Genomic DNA, 25,180 nt, shown 5'->3' with positions numbered 1-25,180 from the left:
ATTAAACCCTGATCTCGTTTAATTAGAACCCACGTTTGACAAGTTGTCCCTTGAATTTCGTAAATCCTGATAATCACAAAGGCATTAAGGTATTTTCACAGTAGTGAAGGGTTACCTTGATGGGGGGTGACTCTTCACGGGTGTAACCACCTGCAGCGTTTGGTCCCTGGAGAGGGCTATAAATAGCCTGTTAGACCCATTCTCTAAAGGATATATTAAGAGCTCTCTCTCCAGAAGATCTCTCGCTAATCTCTCTTCAGATCAGAGAAATCTAGATTGACCGCGGCTGCGCACGCATCTCAGAGTCCAATTAAAGATGGATTTAGCGAATCAAGGTATGATTTATAATTCATTAAGTTAATCATTCCATCAATGGTATCAGAGCGGGTGGATTTGATTCCAAAATAAATCATACCAATTTGATTTATTAGTTTAACCTGCTTGAGAACCCAATGTTATTTAAACATCGAAATAAATTTTGGCTAGCCGATGTGGGACTAAACTCCTTATCTCGGGATGAATGGTTTTTGCCCATATTACTTAAAGCATTGAAATCTTTTCCGTTGGGCGATGTGGGACTAAAACCTTCATCTGTTTTTCCTCTCTTCCACCTTTGCTAAGAAAGTTAGGAAGGGAGAGCCGCTGCCATGGCCGTCGCAGCGGCGGGTCTCGGTCGCGGCCCTCTCCGTCCAACTGGTGGCCAACAGGGCCACTGTCCAGCGGCCCGACTCCCCGGCAGCCGCTGCGGCCCGCCGTCCCGGCGAGCCCGCAGCGGCTGCGGCTCCCCGTCGCCGCCATGGCCACCGCGGGCGGAGGAAAGGGAGGATTCGGCCGCCATGGCCTGCGGCCCGCCGCTAAGCGGCCCCGGCCGCTGCCAGCGGCGCCAGCCGCTGCCACGGCGCCCGGCCGACGCCCCTGCGGCCCGCGACCGCGGGCTGCGGCCGCACCCTGCGGCCGAACCCCGCGGCCTCCGTAGCCGACCCCCGGCCTCCGGCCCCCCGCCTTGTGGCCGCCCCGCGGCCTGCAGGCCGTGCCTACGGCCGGCGGCGGCGGTTGCGCCACCGTCGTTTTAGGAGAGAAGGGGCCACCGGTTTGGCCCCCTTCTCCTCTTTTCGTTTGGGGAAGAAGATGAATAGTGTTGGGTTTCGGGTTTCTAAACCCGCAATCCGAATCCGGTTTTAAAAAAAAAAAAAGTGAAGGGATTAACAGGTTTCCGGGTTATTGGGTTTCGACCCGCAACCCGAAACCCGAATCCTTTTGACTAAACTGTGAGTTTTGCAAAGAAACCCCTGACAATATGTTATTCTAAACAAGGGGATTCCGAAATTCATCTATGGTCCCCAGCCGAAAGTTTAAATTACAGAAAGGTCCTAAAGTATATTTATTTGATCCCTGTACTTAGGATTTATTACAGAACGGTACACTGATTATTACATATTGGTCTCTGTAATGAATTTATTACATAAATGATCAATTTATATGCTTTCTTATGATGATACATGATTGTTTAAATTATTCATATTGTTCATGATAAAAGGATGATATATGCATGAGACGAGCCAAAGCATCTTATGTAGGAAAAGATATATCAATGATTAAATTTTTGCATATTTGTGGTGACGAGCCAAAGCATCCCATAAATTTTAGAATGCTTTAGTTTAATTTAATCAATAAAGAGTCTTTTTATCATCATCTCATGAAATTAAATAGTTGCATCATATATAATGAACCGGCCCCAAAGGGAAATCATTATACAAAGTTAATGATGGGATGAAATAATGTTATTAGTATGATATTTATGATGAATCTTGTTGCCCAAAGGCCTTGAATTCTTCATTAATATTGAACAATATCTAGTAAAATTTTATCCATTGAATAACGGTGTCTAAGAAAGCTTATCAAAAAGGCATACGTGCCTAAGAAAGGCTGGTACTTAAGTGAGCCTAGTGCTCCACCACCGATCTGGAGCTGATCTTGCCTGTTATTCTTTGGATTTTTCCAACTAGATATATAAAGTTCATTAAATATCACACTTAATGCATTAGTTTTTATCGTAAAGGGGTAAATCATATAAAGTTAATTTTGATTTACTCACTAAATTGCTAATATGGATTAGTGATTTAGATAAGGTTTTAGCATAATTGTAGCATGCATATTGATAGTAAGCATATGTTTTGGCAGCTTTGTTTCCGACAGTTTTTTCACAATCCACATCATGCATCCCAATACTTAATGGTTCAAATTTCTCGGAATGGAAAGAAAGACTGACATTTACTTTAGGGTGCATGGATATTGATCTGGCATTTCGTGAGGACATGCCACCTGTCCCCCACAGAGGAAACTACGCCAGAGGAGAAAAAGTTGTATGAGAGGTGGGAGCGGTCAAACCGCTTAAGTCTTTTACTCATACAAAATCATATCTCCAGAAAGATAAGGGGTTCAATTCCTGATTGCAAAACTGCAAAAGAATTCTTAACAGCAGTAGAAGAGCAATTTGTGAGTTCAAAGAAAGCCCTAGCCAGCACCTTAATATCAAGGTTTGCTTCCTTGAAGTATAATGATAATGGTGGCATACGCGAGCACATTATGGAATTACGTGACATCGCTGCCCAATTAAAATCATTGGAAGTAGACATGTCAGAGACTTTTCTTGTACACTTTGTTCTTAATTCTCTGCCTATGGAATATGCACCATTTAAGATCTCATACAACACACATACAGAAAAATGGACTATGAATCAACTTTTAGCCATGTGTGTTGATGAAGAGCAGAGAATAAAATAAGAGAGGCAAGAGAGTATTTATCTCACCTCTCATAAGGGAAAAGGACATAAAGAGGTCGGCGGTACCAGTCATCATATTCCTGTTAAGAAGAAGAAAATGAAAGTGTCAGCCAAAGTGACTGATAAAAGGCAAATAAAGTGCTTCTTCTGTAGGAAACAGGGACATTTGAAAAAGGACTGCACCAAAGTACAAGAAATGGCTCGAAAAGAAAGGTACTTCTCTTTCCTTAGTGTGTTATGAATCAAATTTTATTGATGTACCTCATAACACATGGTGGATTGACTCTGGTGCTACTATCCATATATGTAAAACTTTGCAGGGATTATTGAACAAAAGAATTCCAACGGAAAGTGAGCGAAGCATCATAATGGGAAATAAGATGCGTTCACATGTGGAAGCTGTTGGAACGTTCAAATTGACCCTTAAAGACTGGCCATATTTTGTATCTAGAAAATACCTTCTATGTACCTGGATTTTCAAGAAACTTGATATCTGTTTCTAAACTTACTTCCTTTGGATATACCGTTTCATTTGGACGGTCATTTGTAAACCTTTCCTTGAATAATATTATTGTTGGTAATTGCTTGTTAGAGGATGGTTTATTCAAATTAGACCTTGATATATCCTTTGAGCTATCCCTTTTATCCCTGCAAAATAAAGATCATTATGGATTAAAACGTAGCATGATAAATGAAAATTCTTCTATGTTATGGCACCGAAGATTAGGTCATATCTCTATAAAAAGAATCAAGAGATTAGTAAATGATGAAATTTTACCAACCCTTGACTATGGTGATTTTGAAACTTGTTTAGACTGCATCAAGGAAAAGCAGACTAACAAGTTTAAGAAAGGTGCCATAAGAAGCACAAATTTATTGGATCTCATACATACAGATATATGTGGGCCCTTTTCGACCCCATGTTTTACTGGTCATAAATATTTTATCATCTTATTGATGATTACTCACGCTATGGTATCTCTACTTGTTGTATGACAAGGCTGAGGCATTAAATGCCTTTAAGCTTTTCAAAAACAGAGGTAGAGTTACAACTTGATAAAAAGATTAAAGTTGTGAGATCAGATAGAGGTGGTGAATACTACGGTAGGTATACTGAAACAGGACAGGCATTAGTCCATTTGCTCGATTTCTTCAAGAGCAAGGTATAGTTGCACAATACACTATGCCTGGTACTCCTGATCAAAATGGAGTTGCGGAAAGAAGAAACCGAACATTAAATGGAGATGGTAAGAAGTATGATTAGTCACTCAACTCTCCCAATTTCTCTGTGGGGTGATGCCTTAAAAACCGCTGGCGTATATTCTAAACAGGGTTCCTACTAAAGCTGTCCCAAAAAACACCTTATGAAGTTTGGACAGGTAGGAAACCTAGTTTAAGACATCTACACATTGGGGGTGTCAAGCTGAGCAAGGGTGTACAAACCCACAAGAGAAAAAGTTGACTTTAGAACCATTAGTTGTTATTTTATTGGTTATCCAGAAAAAGTCCAAGGATACAGATTTTATTGCCTAATCATACTTTGAGGATTGGGAGATAAGAAATTCTAGATTCTTAAAAATGACCAAATCAGTGGGAGTATAAAATCTCAAGAAATTAATTTTGAGGAAAAGCAAACTCCGTATGATGTGCAAGATTCAAATAAGCAGCCAATGATTCCTCCACTATTATGATAATGATTTGGAGAGGATGAGTCTACTATTAATGTTCCACTTGAATCTGTGCCAGTTATCACTGAAAATGTTGCTCCTCCACCTATAGAACCAGTGGATCAAGAAGCAACTTTAAGAAGTCATCAAGAGTAAGGAGATCTCCAATTCCACCAGATTATATAGTATACCTTCAAGAAAACGATTATGACATAAGAATATAGATGATCCAATAAATTTCTCACAAGCCATAAGTTCAGTAAATTCCTCCAAATGGCTAGATGCTATGAAAGATGAGATAGATTCTATGGCTAAAAATAATGTTTGGAATCTAGTTGAACTACCTCCTGGAGCTACTGCAGTACGCTGCAAATGGGTTTTTAAAACCAAAAGAGACTCCAAAGGCAAGGTAGAGCGACATAAGGCCAGACTTGTTGCCAAAGGATTTACTCAAAAGGAGGGTATTGATTATCATGACCTTCTCTCCAGTTTCAAAGAAGGATTCTTTAAGGATAATTATGGCTTTGGTGGCTCATTTTGACTTAGAGCTGCACCAAATGGATGTGAGAACTGCATTTCTTAATGGAGATTTAGAGGAAGAAGTTTACATGAAACAACCTGAAGGTTTTGTTTCAGAAGGTCAGAGTCAAAAAGTTTGCAAGCTAAATAAGTCTATATATGGACTCAAGCAATCATCCCGACAGTGGTATCTTAAGTTCAATAACGTCATTTCTACATTTGGCTTTGTAGAAAATGTTGTTGATAGATGTATTTATCTTAAGATCAGTGGGAGTCGATTTATTTTTCTAGTCCTATATGTAGATGACATTTTGCTTGCTAGTAGTGATTTGGCATTGCTTAGGGAGACTAAGCAATTTCTCTCCAGTAATTTTGATATGAAGGATATGGGTGAAGCCTCATATGTCATCGGCATTGAGGTTCATAGAGATAGACACTACAGGAAAAAGGACCTATCCCGACGCTTTCCTGGAGCTTTGGCGACGCTAATTAGCGTCGGCAAAAACACCCCGACGCAAAGCCAAGCGCCGGCAAAGCGTCGGATATACCAGTGTGGCAAAAGTTTTGCCGATGCAGGAGAAAAGCGTCGGCAAATATGCTATACCGATGCTTATATAGCGTCGGCGATAAACCGACAGGGCGTTTTCCCCGACGCTTTTTTGCGTCGGCAATTCCTGATTTACCGACGCTTGTATAGCGTCGTCGACATTAACTTTTTCCCGACGCTTTTAAGTGTCGGAAATTGCTCAATTGCCGTGGTGCCACGACCTTTTTTACCGACGCTTAAAAGCGTCGGCACAAGCATCAGGGACCTCTTTATTCATGGACCTCTTTATTCATGCTTGTAATTTGTATTTGAAATATTTGTTCATGGACCTCTTTAATCCGTGTACAGAGAGCAAGATGATATAATCCATAGGAGATATCCATCAGAATTCATCCCCAAAACACTGTTTTTTTTGTTTGTTTCTTTTGGTGAGCAACGTTCTTAAAACACATTCATTAGACTGCCAAATCAGAAAACTAACAGAGTACAAGAAGTAATAATTAACCACATTTTCTGGACATGACAATCCTTCCTTTCTACACACCGCTTGATTACAATTCAGAAGTGAACAAGACTAAAAAAGTCCTATAGTTTAATCTATCTGACATCACCCAAGATACAAAGCCCCTTACAAAAGATAGTTTCAAAGACTTCACAGAAGACCTCACAGATAGAAATTATTCTCGAACTCCCGCGAGTTGACTTATAAAACACTGCATGTCCATGTGGATATTTAGAATTCACACTTCTTCATTGGCATTGAGAGCTCTTTCTAATCGGAATCAGTCCAAGGCCTACACGAAAAATGAACCAAAAACCCACTCCAACAGCACTTGGTTTAGATCAGCTCGGTAGTATCACCTAATGGCATGTCAATTAGTTCTACCTTCACTGAACCAAAAAACATCCAAGAGCCAGGTCTCAAGCGAGGAGAGTGGCATGTGTGAATCTGAGATTGTACTGCTTTCACCTTGGAAGAAGCTTGTTTCAGACATCTCTGGTGTCGACGAGTCCACATTGAGCAATGATTCAAGCATAGTTGGCGCTGCAGTGAGATCATGGTTGGCTGCACTGGCTGATTCCTCGCTGGAGGATGAGTCAGTCCCAACCATATTTTTTACTGACAAGATGAGTCAGTCCCAACCAATATAGGCATAAACCACAGTGAGCCTAGGACCAAAGTACTTCATATTATATGATAAGAACATATATTAATTTATAAGTTGACTCAAATTGTGCAAAGAAAGCTCATATATTCTAAAGTTTTTTTTTTTCGGGATCTAAGGCATGTCTGATATTTTACCTATTGCCAAGAAGAGCTTGGAGATGGATTATGAGCTTCTCCTCTTGTTCTGTGAAGTTGCCTCGCTTGATCCCTGGCCTCAGGTAATTAGTCCATCTTAGCCTACAGCTCTTGTTGCATCTCATCAGCCCTACCAAACACAAGAGAGGATTTAATAAACGAATAACTACACAGCGTAAACAAAATTGACACTAAAGACCACCTTTTTAGATCTAGATTTGTAGACCCTCTGCATCCAAACTAAATTAGGGTCTCAATTAGTAAGCTCACCATGTGGAAGGAGAGATGAAGAAGAAGTCAAGAGGATATCTAATCAACACACTAACACATCACGACAGAAGAAAAAACTAACCAAGAAGAACTCAAAAGGATATCTAATCAACACACACCAAACATCACAATAGAAAAAAAACTAACCAGTTCACGGAAGGCCACCCTTTTTGGTGATCAAAACTACATAAAGCCTCAGCAAATAGCTAACTCATTTGGATATGATGAGAGGCCATCCTGTCAAAAGGGACGCAGAAGGGCGTGATAGAGAGGTTAGAGGAGCTTAATTACCAGTACTAGTAGGCACAGCCCTCCAGTTCCCAAGGAATTCCTGATTTAAAAAAAAAAAAACAATCAAATTATAAAATACAAATTACAAAACATTCGTATTATACAATAATCAGTATTATACATATCTAACTCATAAAAATCTAGAATGCATCAGGGACGGGATTCAGCTCCATCATCATCTTGTCTAGTAGCGTTTGAAGAATCAGGAATCTACAAAAAAAAAAAAGAAGAGAAACATAAAAGTAGAATAAGTGATACATTAACTCATATATCAAAGATAATAGTAAAGTATTGAAATATAAAAAGTTAATTACCTGAGAAGGTAGAAATCGTTGTAACATGATGTAATATTCTACGCTGAGACTGCAAATTGCTTGGTTTTTGCTTCAGCTCTCAATAGTTGCTTAAGAGACGAACTTCTCAGTGTACTACCTTCTCTGGCATTTCTATATATGCCCACTGAAGACAACTGAGGGGGTAACTCCACGCCGTAACCTCGCACTCGACCATAAGCTCTGGCCCACAATTCAGTAAGCACTGAGCTTCAATATTCGCGCGGATTGATGATACCCCGACGCGCTCTGAAATAAGATTTGTTCCTATTCTATATCTCTCAAAAAAAAAATCAAATTAATGTATGCGAAAATAGAACCAAAAAAATACAGCACAAGTCAAAGATGATACATACAACTATATTCTTGACTCTTCCGGACAAAGCTTCCATCTCGGTGGGTGTGAGTCATCCTATAAACTCCACCCTACCAGGCCCTCCCATTATCATCCACCTACAACAAAAAGTTATCACGAGTATACATGCTATGATAGAATAATTTAAGATAAATTAAAGAGTTTCAAAAAAACTTACGAATTCAGCTCTACGCCTCGCATAATCATGAGCCTGAAGTGTGAGGAACATCTGCGAGCTCGAGCAGCTCTACAATATTGAAAGTCTTCCCGAAAAACAATAAACAATGTAATTTATACAATGTATAAATTTCTAATCTATAATAATATTAAATACAATCTAAGGTATTGAAAATATACACAACCTGACTCTCTCGGAAAACCAGTAGGGACAAGCTTCCCTCCATGATGAGATTACATCTGAGGACAAACACGGCCACCTCCTCTTCAGTCATCGCCTCGTCTTCCAATCCGCCTTATAGCTTTGCCTTATACTTCTTTGCGGTTGACGGACTTCAGCACCAATCATGCTATTTGCAGGAAGGACAAACTTTGTCTACATCAAAGTCAAAAATGTTATATCAATGTTAAATCGAAAATAAATGAAAATAGCAACTTCAATCTTTACCTCAACAATTCTAAGAAGCAATCTTATACGAAGGAAGCATTTCATCCATTCGTATAGTTGAGCGGACACAATTGCCTTCCGCGCAACTGATCCAAAAAAGTGATAAAATGCTTGCAGCATTTGAGGGCTGCCCAGTTCTTGCAATGGACGACAATCTTCTCATCCTCAGGTAGGCTCCATACGTCCGGCTCGAGTGGGCCCTCGTGTTCTCCTCACTCTCCCCATCACTTATAAAATAACAAGTCCATTAAAGGTAAATGATTTAAAATAGTTATTGTAAGAGAAATTAATATAAAACTATAATCAAATTACCAGGACGCTCAGTCATCCGTGTCGGACATCTGCAGGTGGGCGTGCTCAGACTGGGACCCGGACTGAGTAGGGGCTCATCGGCTGCTGGGAACGATCAGAAGTAGATCCCACGGATGTGCTGAAACTCAATATTCTGAACGTTTTTTCGCGGCATATGTAATCTAGTATGCACAAAAAGAATCAATATAGTTAAATATAAAGTATAAAATAATTTATAAATTGCAAAATAATTTAATGCATAAAATATGTTTTACTCACCATTAAGAAACTAGCCAGCTCTCATTCAACATCCATCCTAACCAAACTAGTAGAATCAGTTATCAATGGCGAACATTAAAAGCATACACTGAGTAAATCCATCATCCTCCTCGCTAACCCTTTTTCCTATCATACAAGTCCCTAGGTTTAGTCTTAAAAAAACAGACCAATCTTTACTTTAGAGCTTGCACGAAGAACACTTGTTGAGCTTGAGATGAAAAAACAAATGGGTCATCTTCAATAGCACACCAGTATGTATCAACCTGAAAAATTTACTAGTGTGAAGCCATTTATATCTTGCCTCAAACCTCTAGATGAGTTTATATCCACCCAATCACATCGAAATAATGCTACCTTAAAGTTCCGTAATAATCCAACTCATAAACATCTGTTAGGGCACCATAATAATTTTTCCGTCCGCCTCAACATAACTCCACTATTTTGGGATTTTCTAAATTTTTACGTTTTTTTTATGAAATTTAAAACCATTTATAATGAACCCATCATATCTGTTGACAATATTGTTCGGACCTCGAGCAAGGACTATTAATTCATTGGAACAATGTCTCTCCATCATGGTCGGTACCTAAAAAATTTAAGTCAGATAATAATTAATTTTACAAAGTTCCGATCGTAGAATATAATAAAAGACCTAATAGGATTCAACGTCTAACCTGTTTTAATAACCATTCAGGAAATAACTCAACCAACCATCTTTGCTCAATCCTTGGGTAGGATGAATGTTATTGTTGGCGCTTCGCTGAGCCACTAAAAATCTCTGCATGAGAAAAAAATTATTTGTTTTGAATATTATATCTGATATGACAGTAAATTGTGATTTGTTATAACCATACTGACCTGCGATACTCGGATATTAAGTCACTGTGAAGTAAGACATAACGATGTGCCTGTGCCAATAATTTATGATGATACAGTATTCAGCTTTCCCCACAAATCTTCCACCAGATGAGAACTTGTACTCCTCTGCATTATGTATAATATCGTAATTCCTTTGTGGTCGATTAAAAGCAGTTTCAACTCCTTCAAGGTATCTCGAGCAGAATGTCAAACACTCATCAGCAATATATCCCTCCGCAATCGATCCCCGGGATAGGCTCGATTGCGTACATATTCCTTTAAGCGCACAAGATAACCTTCAACAGTAAATTTTAATGCTCAACATCAACATCGAGGAAGAATAATAGGATATATATTCATATTAATAATAAATATGGACTTAGAGTTTAGAATATCACCTCTCAATAGGATACATCCATCGGTAGTGAACGGTCCACTAAGTTTAGCTTCCGCCGCTAAGTGAATGAGTAGATGAACCATAATAGTAAAAAACCCAGGAGAAAGATCTTCTCCATATGGCACAGTGTTAGTGCAACATTAGACCTCCAATTGATCAAGCTCCTTGGATCTAGAACTTTGGAACATAATGCCTTAAAGAAGGATGATAACTGAGTCACAATTGCAAGAACTTGTTTCTGTGTTGATGATCTTAAAGCCAATGGGAAGATATCTTGCATCAAAATATGGCCATCGTGACTTTTAAGATTCGTAAGTTTTCGCTCTTTAAGATTAACGCATCTTGAAATATTCGATGTATACCCATCTGGAACCTTCATATTTTTCAAAACCGTTAGAAAAAGATCTTTCTCTGGAGTAGACATTGTGTAATATACAGGAGGTATAAAATATTATCATTGGGTTGTTCTTTCGGATGAAGCTCTTGTCTTATGCCCATGTCTTTCAAATCAAGACGCGCTTTCAAGTTGTCTTTAGTCTTTCCTTCAAGATTTAACATTGTCCAATCAAATTATCACAAACATTCTTTTCTATAGCATGACATCAAGATTATGTCGAAGAAGATTATACTCCCAATAAGGTAATTCAAAGAAAATGCTCTTTTCTTCCATAACTGCTTCTGTGTAGATACCGAGTTTGTGCCATCGTCATTTTCCTGTTCATAAATACTGTCATCATTCTCGAAGTTGTCAGCGTCCTCAAAAACCTGTGTCACTGACTGCCAACATCCCCCTTCCCCGCTTCTTTGAACTGTTGAATGCCTTACAGGTATATAGTTAGTGCTATGAGTTTGTTTAACGAAAATATTTTTGACATGGACAAAAATATTCCCATTCATTTTAGATTTCTCAGAAGCAAATTTAACGAAATTCTGAACTCCATTCAAATATTCGGCACTGGATCTCGACTTATTTATCCAACTTTTGTCCATTCTATTAAAATACTGAATTGAACTGCAAGTAATATAAACAATAATAAACGAAATTAGGGTATGAATCACAATACGAAATCGTGGTACAAAAAGATCTTGGCAAATTTTATTAATACAAAATATAAGATTCCGAGAGCATATGTTGTTCAGTAATTGATCCAGGTCGGTCGAACCCAAGCTAGATCATGAAAGAATCCAGAGGTCAAGCAACAGTAGTAATTCACTCATAAGGGATACAAAGGCAGGAGGTATAAGGTTCCACACACAGAATTATCTCATCACCAGCTACATGTGGCACATGAAGAGTACCAGTTCACAGAAGGTATGGTTTTTTTATACTGATGTTTACGTTGCGGCAGAGTTTATCTTCAAGTGAACTGCCTTTGCAGGATATGAAACATCAGTAATCATATTATCTTACAAAAGTAATGTGTTTTAGGAATTCTATTTGCATGGTAGTGAGATTGTATGCACTTTAAGAGATTTGATCAGCGACCTAGAGCATTCCTTATTTGAAGTTATGGAAACGTGTTTCATGCTATCTTCTAGGGACTCTTTTTAGGATTTAAGCCATGTTTCTGTATTGTTATAACTAACAACAAAGATAACTTAATTGTAAGATATACCCATATATGTTCAGTGATTGGAGACTTCAGTTATTTTGAAGTATAACTGGGTGCAATCATGCTATCAATGTGACCAATGTGTGAAGCTGACAGCAAAACAGGCAGGTCTATATGATCTTAGAGTTTCCAGCCATATACTAGGTGTTCACCAGAGTCAAATTGTTCAGAGGTTAAATCATAGATAGAATCAAATTGTTCTAGGCTTTTTTGTTTGGGGCTGAAGCACTGACTTATCACTATTTTTGAACTAGTCTAGACATTGACATGCACTGATAAAAGAGGAACAACCATGACATCAGTTGAGCTGATTTGAACATTAATTTCTTCCACACTGGTTCAACGCTTAACTTATTGATGATAATTTTACAAATTTTTATCATATGTGTCTTAAAGAGAAACAAGCATAATAGTTGTCCTCTCCTATCTCTTTCTTTCTTTTCTTTCTTTCTTCTTTAAGCAAAATGGTGGGAGAACCACCGCATTTTATTAGACATGAAAAGGGTAACATGGCTTCTGCTTCTTCTATATTTATATTGGCTGCAGACGAGGTCACAGGTGACTAGAGTAATTACATTCTGATGGAAGATGTCTGGAATCATCTAGTTCACGATATTCTGACAATTACTCTTAAGTGTTTTGAATAGCCTTCATCAATTGTCTATGTTGACTTACATATGCCGACTAAGACCTACCTGAGCGAAGACCAAAGATGAAACGAGGTGAGTCGAATGAGGGAACATTTGTCAGTTACCCAGAAGGAAGAGTGGTGGAACCCCCCATGTATCAGATGCCCATTTGAGACTCGATTCGCCCTCCATGGTCCTTTCGAACCAGATATTGTCCATAGAAGTTTTTGGCATAACCAATGACAGGACTAATAGAGAGGGTTCGTTGACAGAAAAAAGAAACGTGACTTTTAGAGGAACCAGTAAGTGAAGTCAAGAATGGACAGTAATAAACAGTTAAAAGAAATGTTTATCATTTGATTACCAACAAAAAGAATGCATATAGATAAGAGGGCATTGAGGCCCATCACAAGCTCAAGAGATGGTATTGACATCTTTCCTAGGAATTGCCAAGGTATCTGGCCGACATTTGAGTTCCAACATGAAAATTGAAACAAAACCATTAAGACAAGGTCCTTACATGCTAACAAAGTAACATGTGGCACCGAAGTGCAAACCCAATTATGGTCCAATCAAAAGTCTAGCACACCAGAAGCAGGGGCAATGACCAAAACCATTTTCTTGCATGGCTCAAGGTCTTCTAGCATGGAAAGACCAATTTGAGAATGTTTCCTAGATACAGAACAAGGTCAGGAAGGCCTAGGGATTTATAAAAACCCCTATAGAGTTTGACCTTTGGTCACATGAGCTTTGCCCCCACAGACTTTGTAAAGCCCGTGCTATTATCAAATTGGTCACATGAGACAGGCCTTAAAAGAGTTTGGGCTGCATCTTGAATGGCGGCAAGCCCCTGAAGGGATACCTACAGGATCTTAAAATGTTAATGAAATAAAGAGAAGAAAAGGAAGGTAGAAGGAATCGACCCTTTGCACGTCTTATGGAAACTTCGTATATAATCATTAATATAAACTATCTTACAACTGTATATTGTGAAGAATTGACGAATAAGAATTTTTTGAAGAAAAAATCACAGATAATAGAAGTTATCTGACAAATAAAAGGCAGAAATCTACCTCTCGAAGAAAACACCATCTATTCTCCACTATTTAATTTTATTCAGGACCCAAATCAGACTGTCAATGAAATAATTAGATAAAAGACCACCTGATGCTAAGGAATGAAATAGACTCCATTATTAGACAGAATCATCGGAAATACCATACAAATAGCAATGAATTTCTGCTAGTAACATGAAAACTGGAATTATTTACCCGAAAATTTCTTTACGAGAGTATGAGGATCACTTACCTCAGACGACGGCGATGTCGACGGCGGCGGAGTAGCTACGGCTCGCTCGGGATGGGAGTGAGATGTCGGCGCTAGGCATCGACCGCAGAGGATGAGGAGACGGGCCGGGCGAGAGTTAAAGACAAGAGAAACAAAGAGGAGGAGAGGAGGAGAAGGAAGAAGGAGGAGTAGGAGGCTTACCTCAGACGACGGCAAGGTCGACGGCGGCGGAGTAGCGGAGTCTTCGATCGCCGATCGGGGCTAGGGATGGAGGTGAGATTAGGGCTCAGAAGGAGAGGGGGCCGATCGAGTAGGGATTACCTCAGAAGGAGAGGTCGACGGCAGCGGGAAGTCGCGCGCCTCGCAGATAGAAAAGAGAGGGGCTAGGGCTCGCAGATAGGAAATGAGGAGAGGGGGCCGATCGAGCGAGGTGGGGTTTTAAAGTTTTCAAACGACGCTTATAAGCGTCGTTGTTCTTGAACTATAACGACGCTTTAGAGCGTCGTTGCAGATAGGAAATCAGGAGAGGGGCCGATCGAGCGAGGTGTTGGGGTTTTAAGGTTTCTAACGATGCTTATAAGCATCGTTGTTTCTTAAACTTATAACGACGCTTTAGAGCGTCGTTGCTTGTTTCGCTTTTCCAACACTAACCCAAAGCATCGGGAAAGGTTGGCTGTGAGCCAACCTTTACCGACCTTTTCCCTAGCGTCGAGAAAAGTTAGTCGCAAAACCAACATTTCTTGTAGTGAGATCTAAGGAAAAGTTTGTCTATCTCAAAAGCCTACATTAAGAAAATGTTGGAGAGATTTGGTATGGAAAATTCCAAACCAAGCCCAGTGCCTATTACTAAAGGTGAAAGTTGAGCCAATCACAATCTCGAGGAATGAAATTGAAAGGGAGCATATGAAGCATTTTCATATGCTTCACTAATTGGGACTTTAATGTATGCTCAAGTCTGTACCAGACCTGATATAGCATATGTTGTGGGATTACTGGGAGATTTAAGCTAATCAGGAATGGAACATTGGAGAGCTGCAAAGAAAGTATTGAGATATCTTCAAGGAACTCAAGATCATATGCTCACATACAACAAATCCGATCTTTTGAAGATAGTTGGATACTCAGACTCAGACTTTGCGGGATGTCAGATAGTAGAAAATCAACATCAGGTTATATCTTTCTACTAGCTGGTGGTGCAGTCTCGTGGAAGAGTTCGAAGCAAAAGATGACAGCTGCTTCAACAATGGAGGCTGAGTTATTAGCATGCTATAATGCAGTTACACAGACTATTTAGTTGAGGAACTTTATCGTAGGCCTACAGATCATGACACTATTTCAAGGCCCATAAAGTTATATTGTGATAATTTAGCAGCAGTTTCCTCAATAAAGAATAACAAGATATCCAATGAAAATAAGCACATGGAGGTGAAATATCTTGTTATAAAAGAAAAATGTGATGACCATAAAGTTTCAGTTCAATACATCAATACTGTGCTTATGTTGGCAGATCCTTTGACCAAAGCAATAACCCCGAATTGCATAAGGAGCATGTCAGTCAAATGGGCCTTTTCTGTATAAATTAATTGATGTATTATTGTGCACATTTCAGATGGTTGTAAATCACATTTATTATATTTTCTACTTTAATGAATTCATGTAAGTTTATGCATATTATGGTAGCAGATATGGTGACCAAAGAATGGATTTTATGATAAGTTCATTCATAGGGGTTTGGTTATGATTGGTTTAGTAATATAGTGATCATGGAAGGTTTAACGCCGATCAAAATAGTTGTTATTTCCGCCATGGTTCGTATTATTATTCTCAACAGTAATCAAACATAAAGCTTGCCCAAATTGATATCAGGATAGAAAGAACACGCGTATAAAGATTATAACATTCAAGTGCTAAGGATATTTCACTTGTCAATATGGTCCAGTGGAAGAATGTTGGGATCGTCGTCAAGTTGTGGGCCACATTGACAAATGGGTGTCAATATGGTCCAAGTGGGAGAATGTTGGATCCCGTTTTAATTAAACCCTGATCTCGTTTAATTAGAACCCCACGTTTGACAAGTCTGTTCCTTGAATTTCGTAAATCCTGATAATCACAAGGGCATTAAGGTATTTATCACAGTAGTGAAGGGTTACCTTGATGGGGGGGTGAAGTCTCTTCACGGGTGTAACCACCTGCAGCGTTCTCGGGTCCCTGGAGAGGGCTATAAATGAGCTTGTTAGACCCCTTCCTCTAAAGGATATATTAAGAGATCTTCTCCAGAAGATCTCTCGTTAATCTCTCTTCAGATCAGAGAAAATCTAGATTGACCGCGGCTGCGCACGCATTCTCAGAGTCCCAATTAAAGATGGATTTAGCGAATCAAGGTATGATTTATAATTCATTAAGTTAATCATTCCATCAGCAACCTGTAGTCACCTTGTCCACTACTGAAGCCGAGTTCATTGCTCCAACTTCATGTGCCTGTCAAACAATATGGTTAAGAAGGATATTGGAAAGTCTCAGCTATGCCTCAACATGATTCCATAACAGTTTTCTGTGATAACAGTTCTGCAATTAAGCTTTCTAAGAATCCCATGATGCCATGGTCGCAGCAACATATTGATGTTCATTTTCATTTTCTTCGTGAGCTCACAAAAGATGGAGTTGTGAAGATGGTTCATTGTCATACTCAAGAACAGTTTGTAGATATAATGACTAAACCTTTAAAGCTTGATGCATTCTTGAAGATACGTGACTTATTGGGTGTTTGCTCAGATCCATGTGTAAACTGATTGCTAAAGCATTCAGTTTAAGGGAGGATGTTAAAGTTATTAGAGTATTGTTTATTGTTCAGTTTGTTATTTGTTCTGTTTTACTTTCCCTATTGTTAAGGCATGTGTTGTCATTTGACCTATTCCTTAGTAATTTTACTACGTCTTTAGGTTTGTTAAACGTGGGCTGCATTTTTTTGTTTTTCAGTTATTTTGTAAGGCTATTTACAAGCTGTTCTTCATTCAATGAAATAAGATCATTCTCCCAAATTTCTTGCTTTCTGCACTAAGTTCTCTTGACAATGGAGAGATGGGTGCCAAGAAATCAAAGTTAATAGTTGGAAATAATGCAACCTATATGTTGATTCCCTTGATATGGAGCCAAACAAAGATCTCCCCACTTGTCAATTGACAACATATTAGTTTAAGCATTTGGCTTAATTGAGGAGTGGATTGTGGCACGAGGAAAAAATAAAATGCATGAAGAGCTTGTTAATCTTGTAATTGCATTAAAAGAAAGTCTATATATTATATTACTAAATGAGTGATAAGCATACTATTTTATATTATATCTACCAAATTTTGTGACAAAATGATCTTAGTTTTTCTCTTCATATATATATATATAACCAGAAAGTTAGTCAAAACCAAAGAAAATAAAATATCGGTATTCTTTATTTAAATCATTTATTTTATATCTCTTTTTTTTGGTAGAGTATTTTTATCTCTCTTATTATCTAATGTTTTGAACTTTAAAAAGGTGAAAGATGTCAAAGAAAAAAAAAAATAATTGAAGATGATGATGATAGCAAAGTTGAGGAGTAATCAAAATGGCCTTCGAAAGTTTAAGATATTTATTTTATATTTTTTTTAAAAAAATAAATAATAAATTCTTTTCAAATTTTCAAATTAATATTTTTCTCTCTTAGCTGCCTTTGAATTTTTCATCGAGCTTTCCATCTTTAACAACAAACATTTCTTAAAAAATCATATTTAAAATTTAAATATTAATTTTTTAAATAAATGTAATTATGAAATTTAGATCTAAAACCTCCAACATAATCTAAGTTGCAAAACTATCCCACCTTACAGTTATTGCAGCTATCATAAAATACGTATAGAAAAATAACTTTAACTAGATGCATAGTAAGCAATAACATATCTTTTTTAGATTGTCCTTAAGTACATTCATTAGCTTTGTAAATAAAAAATATCAATATCTTTTTTAATCTTGAAAAATGTATCGTTTATTCTAATAGTAGGTCTTTCCTAGTGAAAAAAAGGTTAAATTATCGAATAAAGTAAATTTAGACGATGATAGTGATCATTGATTTAAAAGCAACAAATATGGAGAGAGAAAAAAGATGCACCAGCCAACTTAGCAAGTACAATTGATGAATGTATATCTATGATAAATGTCTAGCATCCAATAAACACATTCTGTTATTATAAATCATAATTTATTTGTATATTATTAACATCGTGTATGATAAATTGGTATAATTATTAAAAAATTATCATTTTGTTAACAAATTATTTTTCTCACCTACTTTTTTGTTAATTATTAGTTTTAACTAATGCAGTGCAGTGCACCAAGAAGTCAAAGAATGCACGTATATTATAAAATTTAATGATTTCCTCCTTCGGGACGTTAATTAGGTACCATCACGTGATATCCTTTGTGAAAGAAAGCTGGACTCCTCCTTCAGCCCGAGCAATATATTGCAATAACACATTATTTTTCAAAAAAAGAATATTTGTTGCTATGTCCTTTTAAAAATTATAAGCATAACCACGATATCAGGTTCGACTCTAATACGATTCATGATAAAAAGTTTAAATATTATTATTTTTTGCATAAATACTCTTATATATATATCAAATTTTGCATAAATATTCTTCCAAAATTAATATTTGCATATATACCTCATAAAATAATTGTTTGTTAGTGTATTTTTTTATTCTTATTTTTGTATGTGTACCCATGCCATTTAGAGCCGTTAAAAAATAACGATTTTAAATTCAAATAACTAAAATATTTTTAATGGATAGATGTATAAAAAAAATATTTATAAAACGATCGTGATAGAAAATAATTTAAAAAATTTTATTTTGTTTTCAAAAAAAGGGCATTAAAAAACAGTATTTTATAAAAAAATAAATATAAATTTTAAAAAATATTTATATAAATTTAAATTTTTAGAAAAATATTTATGATTTTTTTAAAAAAAATATTGAAGGATGGACTGGCCGAAGCCAATATCTCCAGGGTGGCGTTCTTTTATCAACCGTTATGGGACCATTGACACTTGCATCCCGCGACACAAAGCCGAAAACTCCAACCGCCGATGCAGCCGTAAAAAGGCGGAGAGGTGCGATCTCCTTCAACGCTCGGCTCCTCTTTCCGCTATCTCCAACCAAGAATTCAAGAAACGAGCGAGAGAGAAACAAGAAGGAAAGAAAGGTCGAAGAAGAAGAGATGGACCATGGACGTCCTCCTGCGCTCCATCGACGTGAGGGATCTCCTCTCGACCCAGGAACTCGACGAGTCTTCCCCACTCTCCGCCCCCGACCTCCGCCTCCTTATCGACCACCTCCAGATCCGATCCCTCCACATCAAGGAACAGGGTCCGCGACTACGTCCTCTTCCACCGCCAAGATTTTGCCGACATCTTCTCCCGCTGCTCCCAGGGCATCCGCCGCCCTCTCTGACGCTCCGCCTCCTCTCCCACCGCCTCCTCGACCACGAGATCCGGGACATCTCCACGGAGATCCGGAGCAAGCGGCGAGAGGCGCTCGCCCTGGTGCGGAACATTTCTCTGCTGCTGGAGAGGCTGCTGTCCGCGAGGGAGGATCTCAGGTTCGGGAGTTTGGTGGGGCGTCCGAAGCCGTGCAGGATTTGAAGGTGGGACTGTTGGTTTCCGGGACGGTGGGTGGGAGCGGAGAGCAAGAAACGGCAGTCTTTGGGTTATTGTGGAAAGAGTGGATGGAGTGCTTCAATGAGGTATAAAAGATTTCATGGTTCCTTCCAATTTCTCACACTTACCTTCAAAGTCCTTTCTTTCCGTTTTTTTGGTAGTCAGAATGATGCATCGACATGGAGAAATTGAGTTTGCATTTTATCGACTTATTTCTTGTTGGTTCAGTTAAAGTCTCCCAGAATTTGTTGAAATTTAGTTTTTTTTCCTGTTTAAATTTTAAAGCTGCAAAAGGTGCTTGCAAAAGGTATAGAAAGTTCTGTCCAGTTTGACCAGAAAATGACAGAGTTACGGTAAGGTCTAGGTCCACCATTGGAGATATGGGTGAAATAAAGCTCCATCGGGCATTGGAGGCAATGGAGGTAAGTTTCCTCAATACATACGTTCTTAGTTTTCGAATACCACTTGGGAAAAGCAAATCCTTTAATTACCCTTCGCTAGCGGCTGACCTACTGTGGTTACTCTTTTGATAGCATTATCTTGGTTTTAATCTGTACGAAACAAACCCATATTTGACATTTATTCACATCCTTTGTTCCTCTCATTGACAGTGTATGGATCTTTACATCCCACGAATTGGCATTTCTTCTAAGGATGCATTTAGTTCGCGACCAGAATCAGAATGATTGGAATGGAAATCGGAATGGCTATATCCTCCAATGCATCTGGTTCGTGACCATAATCAGAATTATCAGAATGAAATTTGAATATTGCAGGAGAGCAGGGATTGGATTTTGGAGGATTGGAGCGTAAATCCCATTTCTCCTGGGAATCGGAATGGTAACACATATTTTACATTTGTAGTCCAAGTGTCATAATATTTTGTACAAGTTATCTTCAAGATCTATTTAGTTATATTTTGTTCAGATTTTATATCTATTATTGGGGAAAATATGGATGGTAAAGTATTGCTAGGTTTTACCCTGGATTATAGCTCATTATCTTTTACAGTGTTTCGAACTGCTAAGTTTATTAAAATATTCTTGCTGTATAGGTTGTAAGTATGTCATCGTTAGTTTCATACAGCAAATAAATTTTATAGCATACTCTTTATAGTGATTTATCAGGTCACAGTGCATTTGATGTGACCTTTTTCTTTGGCTATGTACTTTTTGATTTTGGGAGGTGCACTCCGATGTTGTTTAACATAAGCTTACTTGTTCATTTTTAGCTTCCTTTTTAGTAAAAGCTTCCATGTCTGTGGTGTCCTAATCAGTCTCCTGGGAGGAAGAAAAAGAAGAAGAGTCAAACAGATAAATGTATCTGTAATCAGTGAGCTGATCAAGTGAAAAATGATTCGTGAAAGTTGATGTACATATAGAACATGTAAAGTAAGAACCAAGGATATGACCATTGATATTTGTTTGTAGTGTGAGGCTGTCTTGATGCAAAATAGGTAAGTGCTATTAGTAGTCAAATTGTTAAAAGGGACAAAAGAAGGGAATGGAATGACCAAGAATACAGGTATTTTGCTTTCAAAACATGCATGCTTGAAGGCATGGATGTAGCTGCCTAGGGGTCTCATCAACCCAAGCTCGAGTGAATCAGGCCATACTCAAGCTCAGTTCAAATTATGATCAATCTGAGCTTGTGTCTGGCTAAATAATCTTGAACCAAACTCACTCTGTTGACGGATGCCTTGTCTGAGGGATTGGACAAATCCTACTTACAGTAAGACTTAAAACATGCAAAAGCAATAAATTTTAAAAAAAATAAAAATAAATATTAAACTAAATTGCCTAAATTACATTTCATCCATGTTGGATTAAAATTAGAAAACTCTGTTATAGTCCAAGAAATCATGAGGAATGTGTTTGTCATGGATGTTATAATGGGGCCTTCACCTTATTCTTTCGGATTCATGGTGTCTTGGCTCTTGGGCTGGGGATTCTTATACTCAAATAACCCATGTTCTGTTGTTTGACATTCTGACACTAAAACTTCTACCTGCTTGTTGTTGACTGGTTAAGAAGTGGCATGTCATAATTCATGATTGACAATTACGTTGCTAAGCTGCTTTTATGCTGTAATTCTCAGTGTAGCTCAACCATATCCAGCATGAGTTCTATATTGTCATCTTCTTAAGTGTTACCCAAGGCTATGCACCCTCATATTTGTCATACAATTTTTCAGAAAAAAATTAATTTTCTGACTTTCAGATTAAATCTGTGACAATTACATGATCATGCAGTGATCACACGAAATTCTAGTAGTGCTTCTCGCGCATTTATTTGACACTTCTTTTCCTATAAATGCAATTATCCATATCTCCATCCACTATCATTAGGATTAAATTGTGGTTTGTGACTATGCAGATTTCAAATTTATTATATTAACATGCTGGGTAAAATGTTTAATAGATAACTGCTGCTCCATCATATGTTCATAGGTTTGTCTTTTTCCTTTTTCCTTTTTCCTTTTTGTTAATAACCTTTATATATCCATGAGCAATTTGTGGACACGACAATTCTGTTCTACCACTGTTTTCTTTGCTGTGTCAATATGTTCCTTCTTCAAGATCACTGTGGCATTGCATACTTAAAAAGAACTTGTTGGCATGAACTTAAACCTGCATTCATTCATATATAAAGAAAACAGATCTTTGCGTCTATCTTTACAGTGATTTCCACTAGTTATATTCACCATAAGAACACCGAGTTGATTCAGTGTCCACATATTATTACTCTATGCCTATCTCGTGTGCTGTTATTATGTTTAATGTAATTCAGACTTTATTCTTTGACGTTTTTACCAATCAACTTTATTTTGATGTGCATAAATTTAATTGTGAACAATTAGTGCAGGATGCTTGTTTGCCATCCACAATAGTTGCAAATGAGTTATATTGTGCTGCATGGGATGCTTTACTTCTATAGAGAGCTGTTGTGCCAATCAGGGTTTGCACTTCATCATCTGTTGCATATATAAGAACTTTACTATCTGAACTTCCTGACTGCTTGTAGATATTTTAAATTTACATGAAATTGAATTTTATTTGTACTAAGTAGAATTTATCTTTTCAATATGGTCTTGTAATGGCATTAATTCAGTATTTTGCTGACCCAGAATTGCCATCATATTAGACTTGTTTCCCTATTGTTGCAAAGGTCATAGATTCAGCTCGCAAAGTACATTAATATTCATCTAGTTAGTTTTTGGGTGTTCGTCTTGCGTAGCACAATTTGTTGGAACATTAAATAGGCATTCCTAGCCAACACTTGGTACGCAAGCAACATCACTGAAATGGGGCGTTTTTTTGTTGCAAATTAGGATTTTTTTTCATTACAGCGACACTTGGTACACTTGTTACATCGACACTGCTTCAAGTTTGGACAAGAAACACTTTGGCCCCAAATTTTTAATTTTTTTCAATTAGCCATTATAATTTATTTTTTCATTGCAATGTGGCCATCTTCTAAGCTTGTCCATATGCAGCTAAGCTTGGAAGGAATGACCTTTTGATTTCCTCAGCTTTCACTTTCTTTTTGTTCAACAGGATCAAAGAGGTTGTAGAGGCAACTTCTCCGGAGGTTAAGAGAGTAAATTAGGATTCTCGTTGCTGTTAAATTTAACACTAGCATTTTTGTTATAAATAGTATAACGTCATGCAATAAGGAGGAGAGATGGTCTGCAATGCTATTTCATTTTTGTAATGATCTTTATCATCTAGATTCTCCATTACTCTAAGATGAATCGGTACAAGAATCATTAGGGTATCATGCTTGCTAGGGTATAGCTTGTAAAAGCCTGATAGTGGAAGTTGACTCTTGTTACAATAATGAGTGTACTGCAGGTCTGAAATCCTTGTAGGAAATTATGAGAACCCCACAAAATTCATTGCGGTTCCAGAGAGAGGAGCTCTGATATTTATTTAAAATGAATGTGCTATTAGTTTGACATGGTTGCAAAAGGGCAAGTCTACGTCTTACCTAGGGCGCTCCTTCACCCTCTTATAGATACCAGCTAACTCAAGCTTGTAGTTGTCACATAGCCTAGGCAACCCCAGGCAATACACTTGCTAACCCAGGCGGTTGCTTGGAGCCCAGGTGATCATGCTGGAGCCAAACTAAGAAGAAAAAAATCAAGCTTTCTTTGATTCAACTACTTATATAATTGCATTTAGAACTATTTCAGTAAGTTAACATTCTTAGGGCCCATTTGGGTTAATCCCGTGCAATCCGATGGGATGCAGCCAGGAGATAGCATGATGGTGAAGGATGGAACAAAGCAGGAGAGGAGGAGGGAGTGTGCATGGATGTCATCCTATTCTCACTGGGAAAAAAAAGACCCAGCCCTTTTATATCGCACTCTCTCCCAGCTTCATCATTGGATCACATGGGATTAATCCAAACAGGCCCTTAATGTACCGTAAGGTATATGTGAATGTAAATAAATTATGAATTTTTTTTACTAAATTTTTATTGAACTTACAATAAGATGATAGAAGAACTTGTATCATTGTTGTCTTAGCAAAAATGATAAGAGTTTGTCAGGCGTCCTTAGTTGTCCATCATGCTAGTTGTTAAGGATTACATCAAGAATTTTGGATGTGCATGGCTTATTTAACACTTAAAATAGTAAATTTATATTTTAGATATTACAGTTTTTCTTGGGTTCCACTCAAAGTGTAGTGCTCCCTTATTAGTATATACATGTCTCTGGGAGAAACAAATAGCAAGAAAATAATATCTATGGCAAGAAAATAATACCTATCTTTATCTATATAATGTCAGAGATGCCAAATGCAAAATCTATATGCATTTTCTCCAGAATGAAGAAAAAGACTTCTATACAGTAAGCATTAGAAGCTTCAGAAACGCTAAACAGCTGAATTTCAATATGTACATAATTTACATTCTCACAGTTTAATACATCGGTACAGTTTATGATTTTCACCTGTATGTAGTACTGACTCCAGCTTTGAACTACTGAAACTATACGAATAAGGAACTCATATAACAGAATAAAATGTTCTTTAGTATTTTTTCTTGGCTTCTTTTCATTTTTCTTTGATTCTTTTAATTGTTTTTTTATTTGAATTTGTTGACCAAAACTCTGAACCTTGAAGCAAAACTGCTGAAATTGAAACTCCACAGGCCCAACTGAAACATAACTCAAAAGTAGGTTTTTGAAGCTTGGCTACAGAGTTGTCTATCACAATCTTCTACTCAAGATAAATGATTGTCTTTCTCTTTTTCTTTTTCTTTTCTTTTTTTAAATATTAGTTCTGAATGAGTGGATTTCATTTGCCAAGGAAGACACTCTAGGTACAATGATCTAGTGGTTTAATATGAGCCACTTAATTTATTTTTTTTTCACTTGTCTATCAGATTTTTTTAAAAAAAAAATTTTACAGTTGGAGGTTCATTCCAAAGTTGAAAGTTAGGC

General features: G+C 37.6%; 2 protein-coding genes across 10 annotated transcripts; both read left to right on the top strand.

Moving 5' to 3' along the window:
• Positions 1 to 316: 316 nt before the first annotated feature.
• Positions 317 to 2,949, top strand: LOC120111061. Its single transcript, XM_039127435.1, has 3 exons — positions 317 to 335; positions 2,182 to 2,324; positions 2,356 to 2,949. Exons 1-3 carry the CDS (start codon positions 317 to 319, stop codon positions 2,782 to 2,784), a joined length of 591 nt encoding a protein of 196 aa, XP_038983363.1. The 3' UTR covers positions 2,785 to 2,949.
• Positions 2,950 to 19,083: 16,134 nt separating this feature from the next.
• LOC103717052 (formin-like protein 5) lies at positions 19,084 to 23,568 on the top strand. 9 transcript variants are annotated; one of them, XM_017845182.3, is made up of 4 exons: positions 19,084 to 19,818; positions 20,509 to 20,572; positions 22,108 to 22,181; positions 23,289 to 23,568. In XM_017845182.3, the coding sequence occupies exons 1-3, from the start codon at positions 19,108 to 19,110 to the stop codon at positions 22,179 to 22,181; spliced, it is 849 nt and encodes a 282-aa protein (XP_017700671.2). In that variant the 5' UTR covers positions 19,084 to 19,107; the 3' UTR covers positions 23,289 to 23,568. The 9 variants fall into 9 exon arrangements, 4 of the variants coding, with proteins under 4 accessions (XP_017700671.2, XP_026664235.2, XP_008803508.2 ...); XM_026808434.2 differs by having other exon boundaries at positions 22,597 to 23,568; XR_005513337.1 differs by having other exon boundaries at positions 20,018 to 20,572; positions 22,108 to 23,568.
• The last annotated feature ends 1,612 nt before the right edge of the window (positions 23,569 to 25,180 follow it).

Source organism: Phoenix dactylifera, chromosome 1, assembly GCF_009389715.1.
Source record: "Phoenix dactylifera cultivar Barhee BC4 chromosome 1, palm_55x_up_171113_PBpolish2nd_filt_p, whole genome shotgun sequence".
NCBI classification, from domain to species: domain Eukaryota; kingdom Viridiplantae; phylum Streptophyta; class Magnoliopsida; order Arecales; family Arecaceae; genus Phoenix; species Phoenix dactylifera.
Note: the sequence above shows the minus strand (reverse complement) of the source record. Positions and strands in the feature narration are given on the sequence as shown.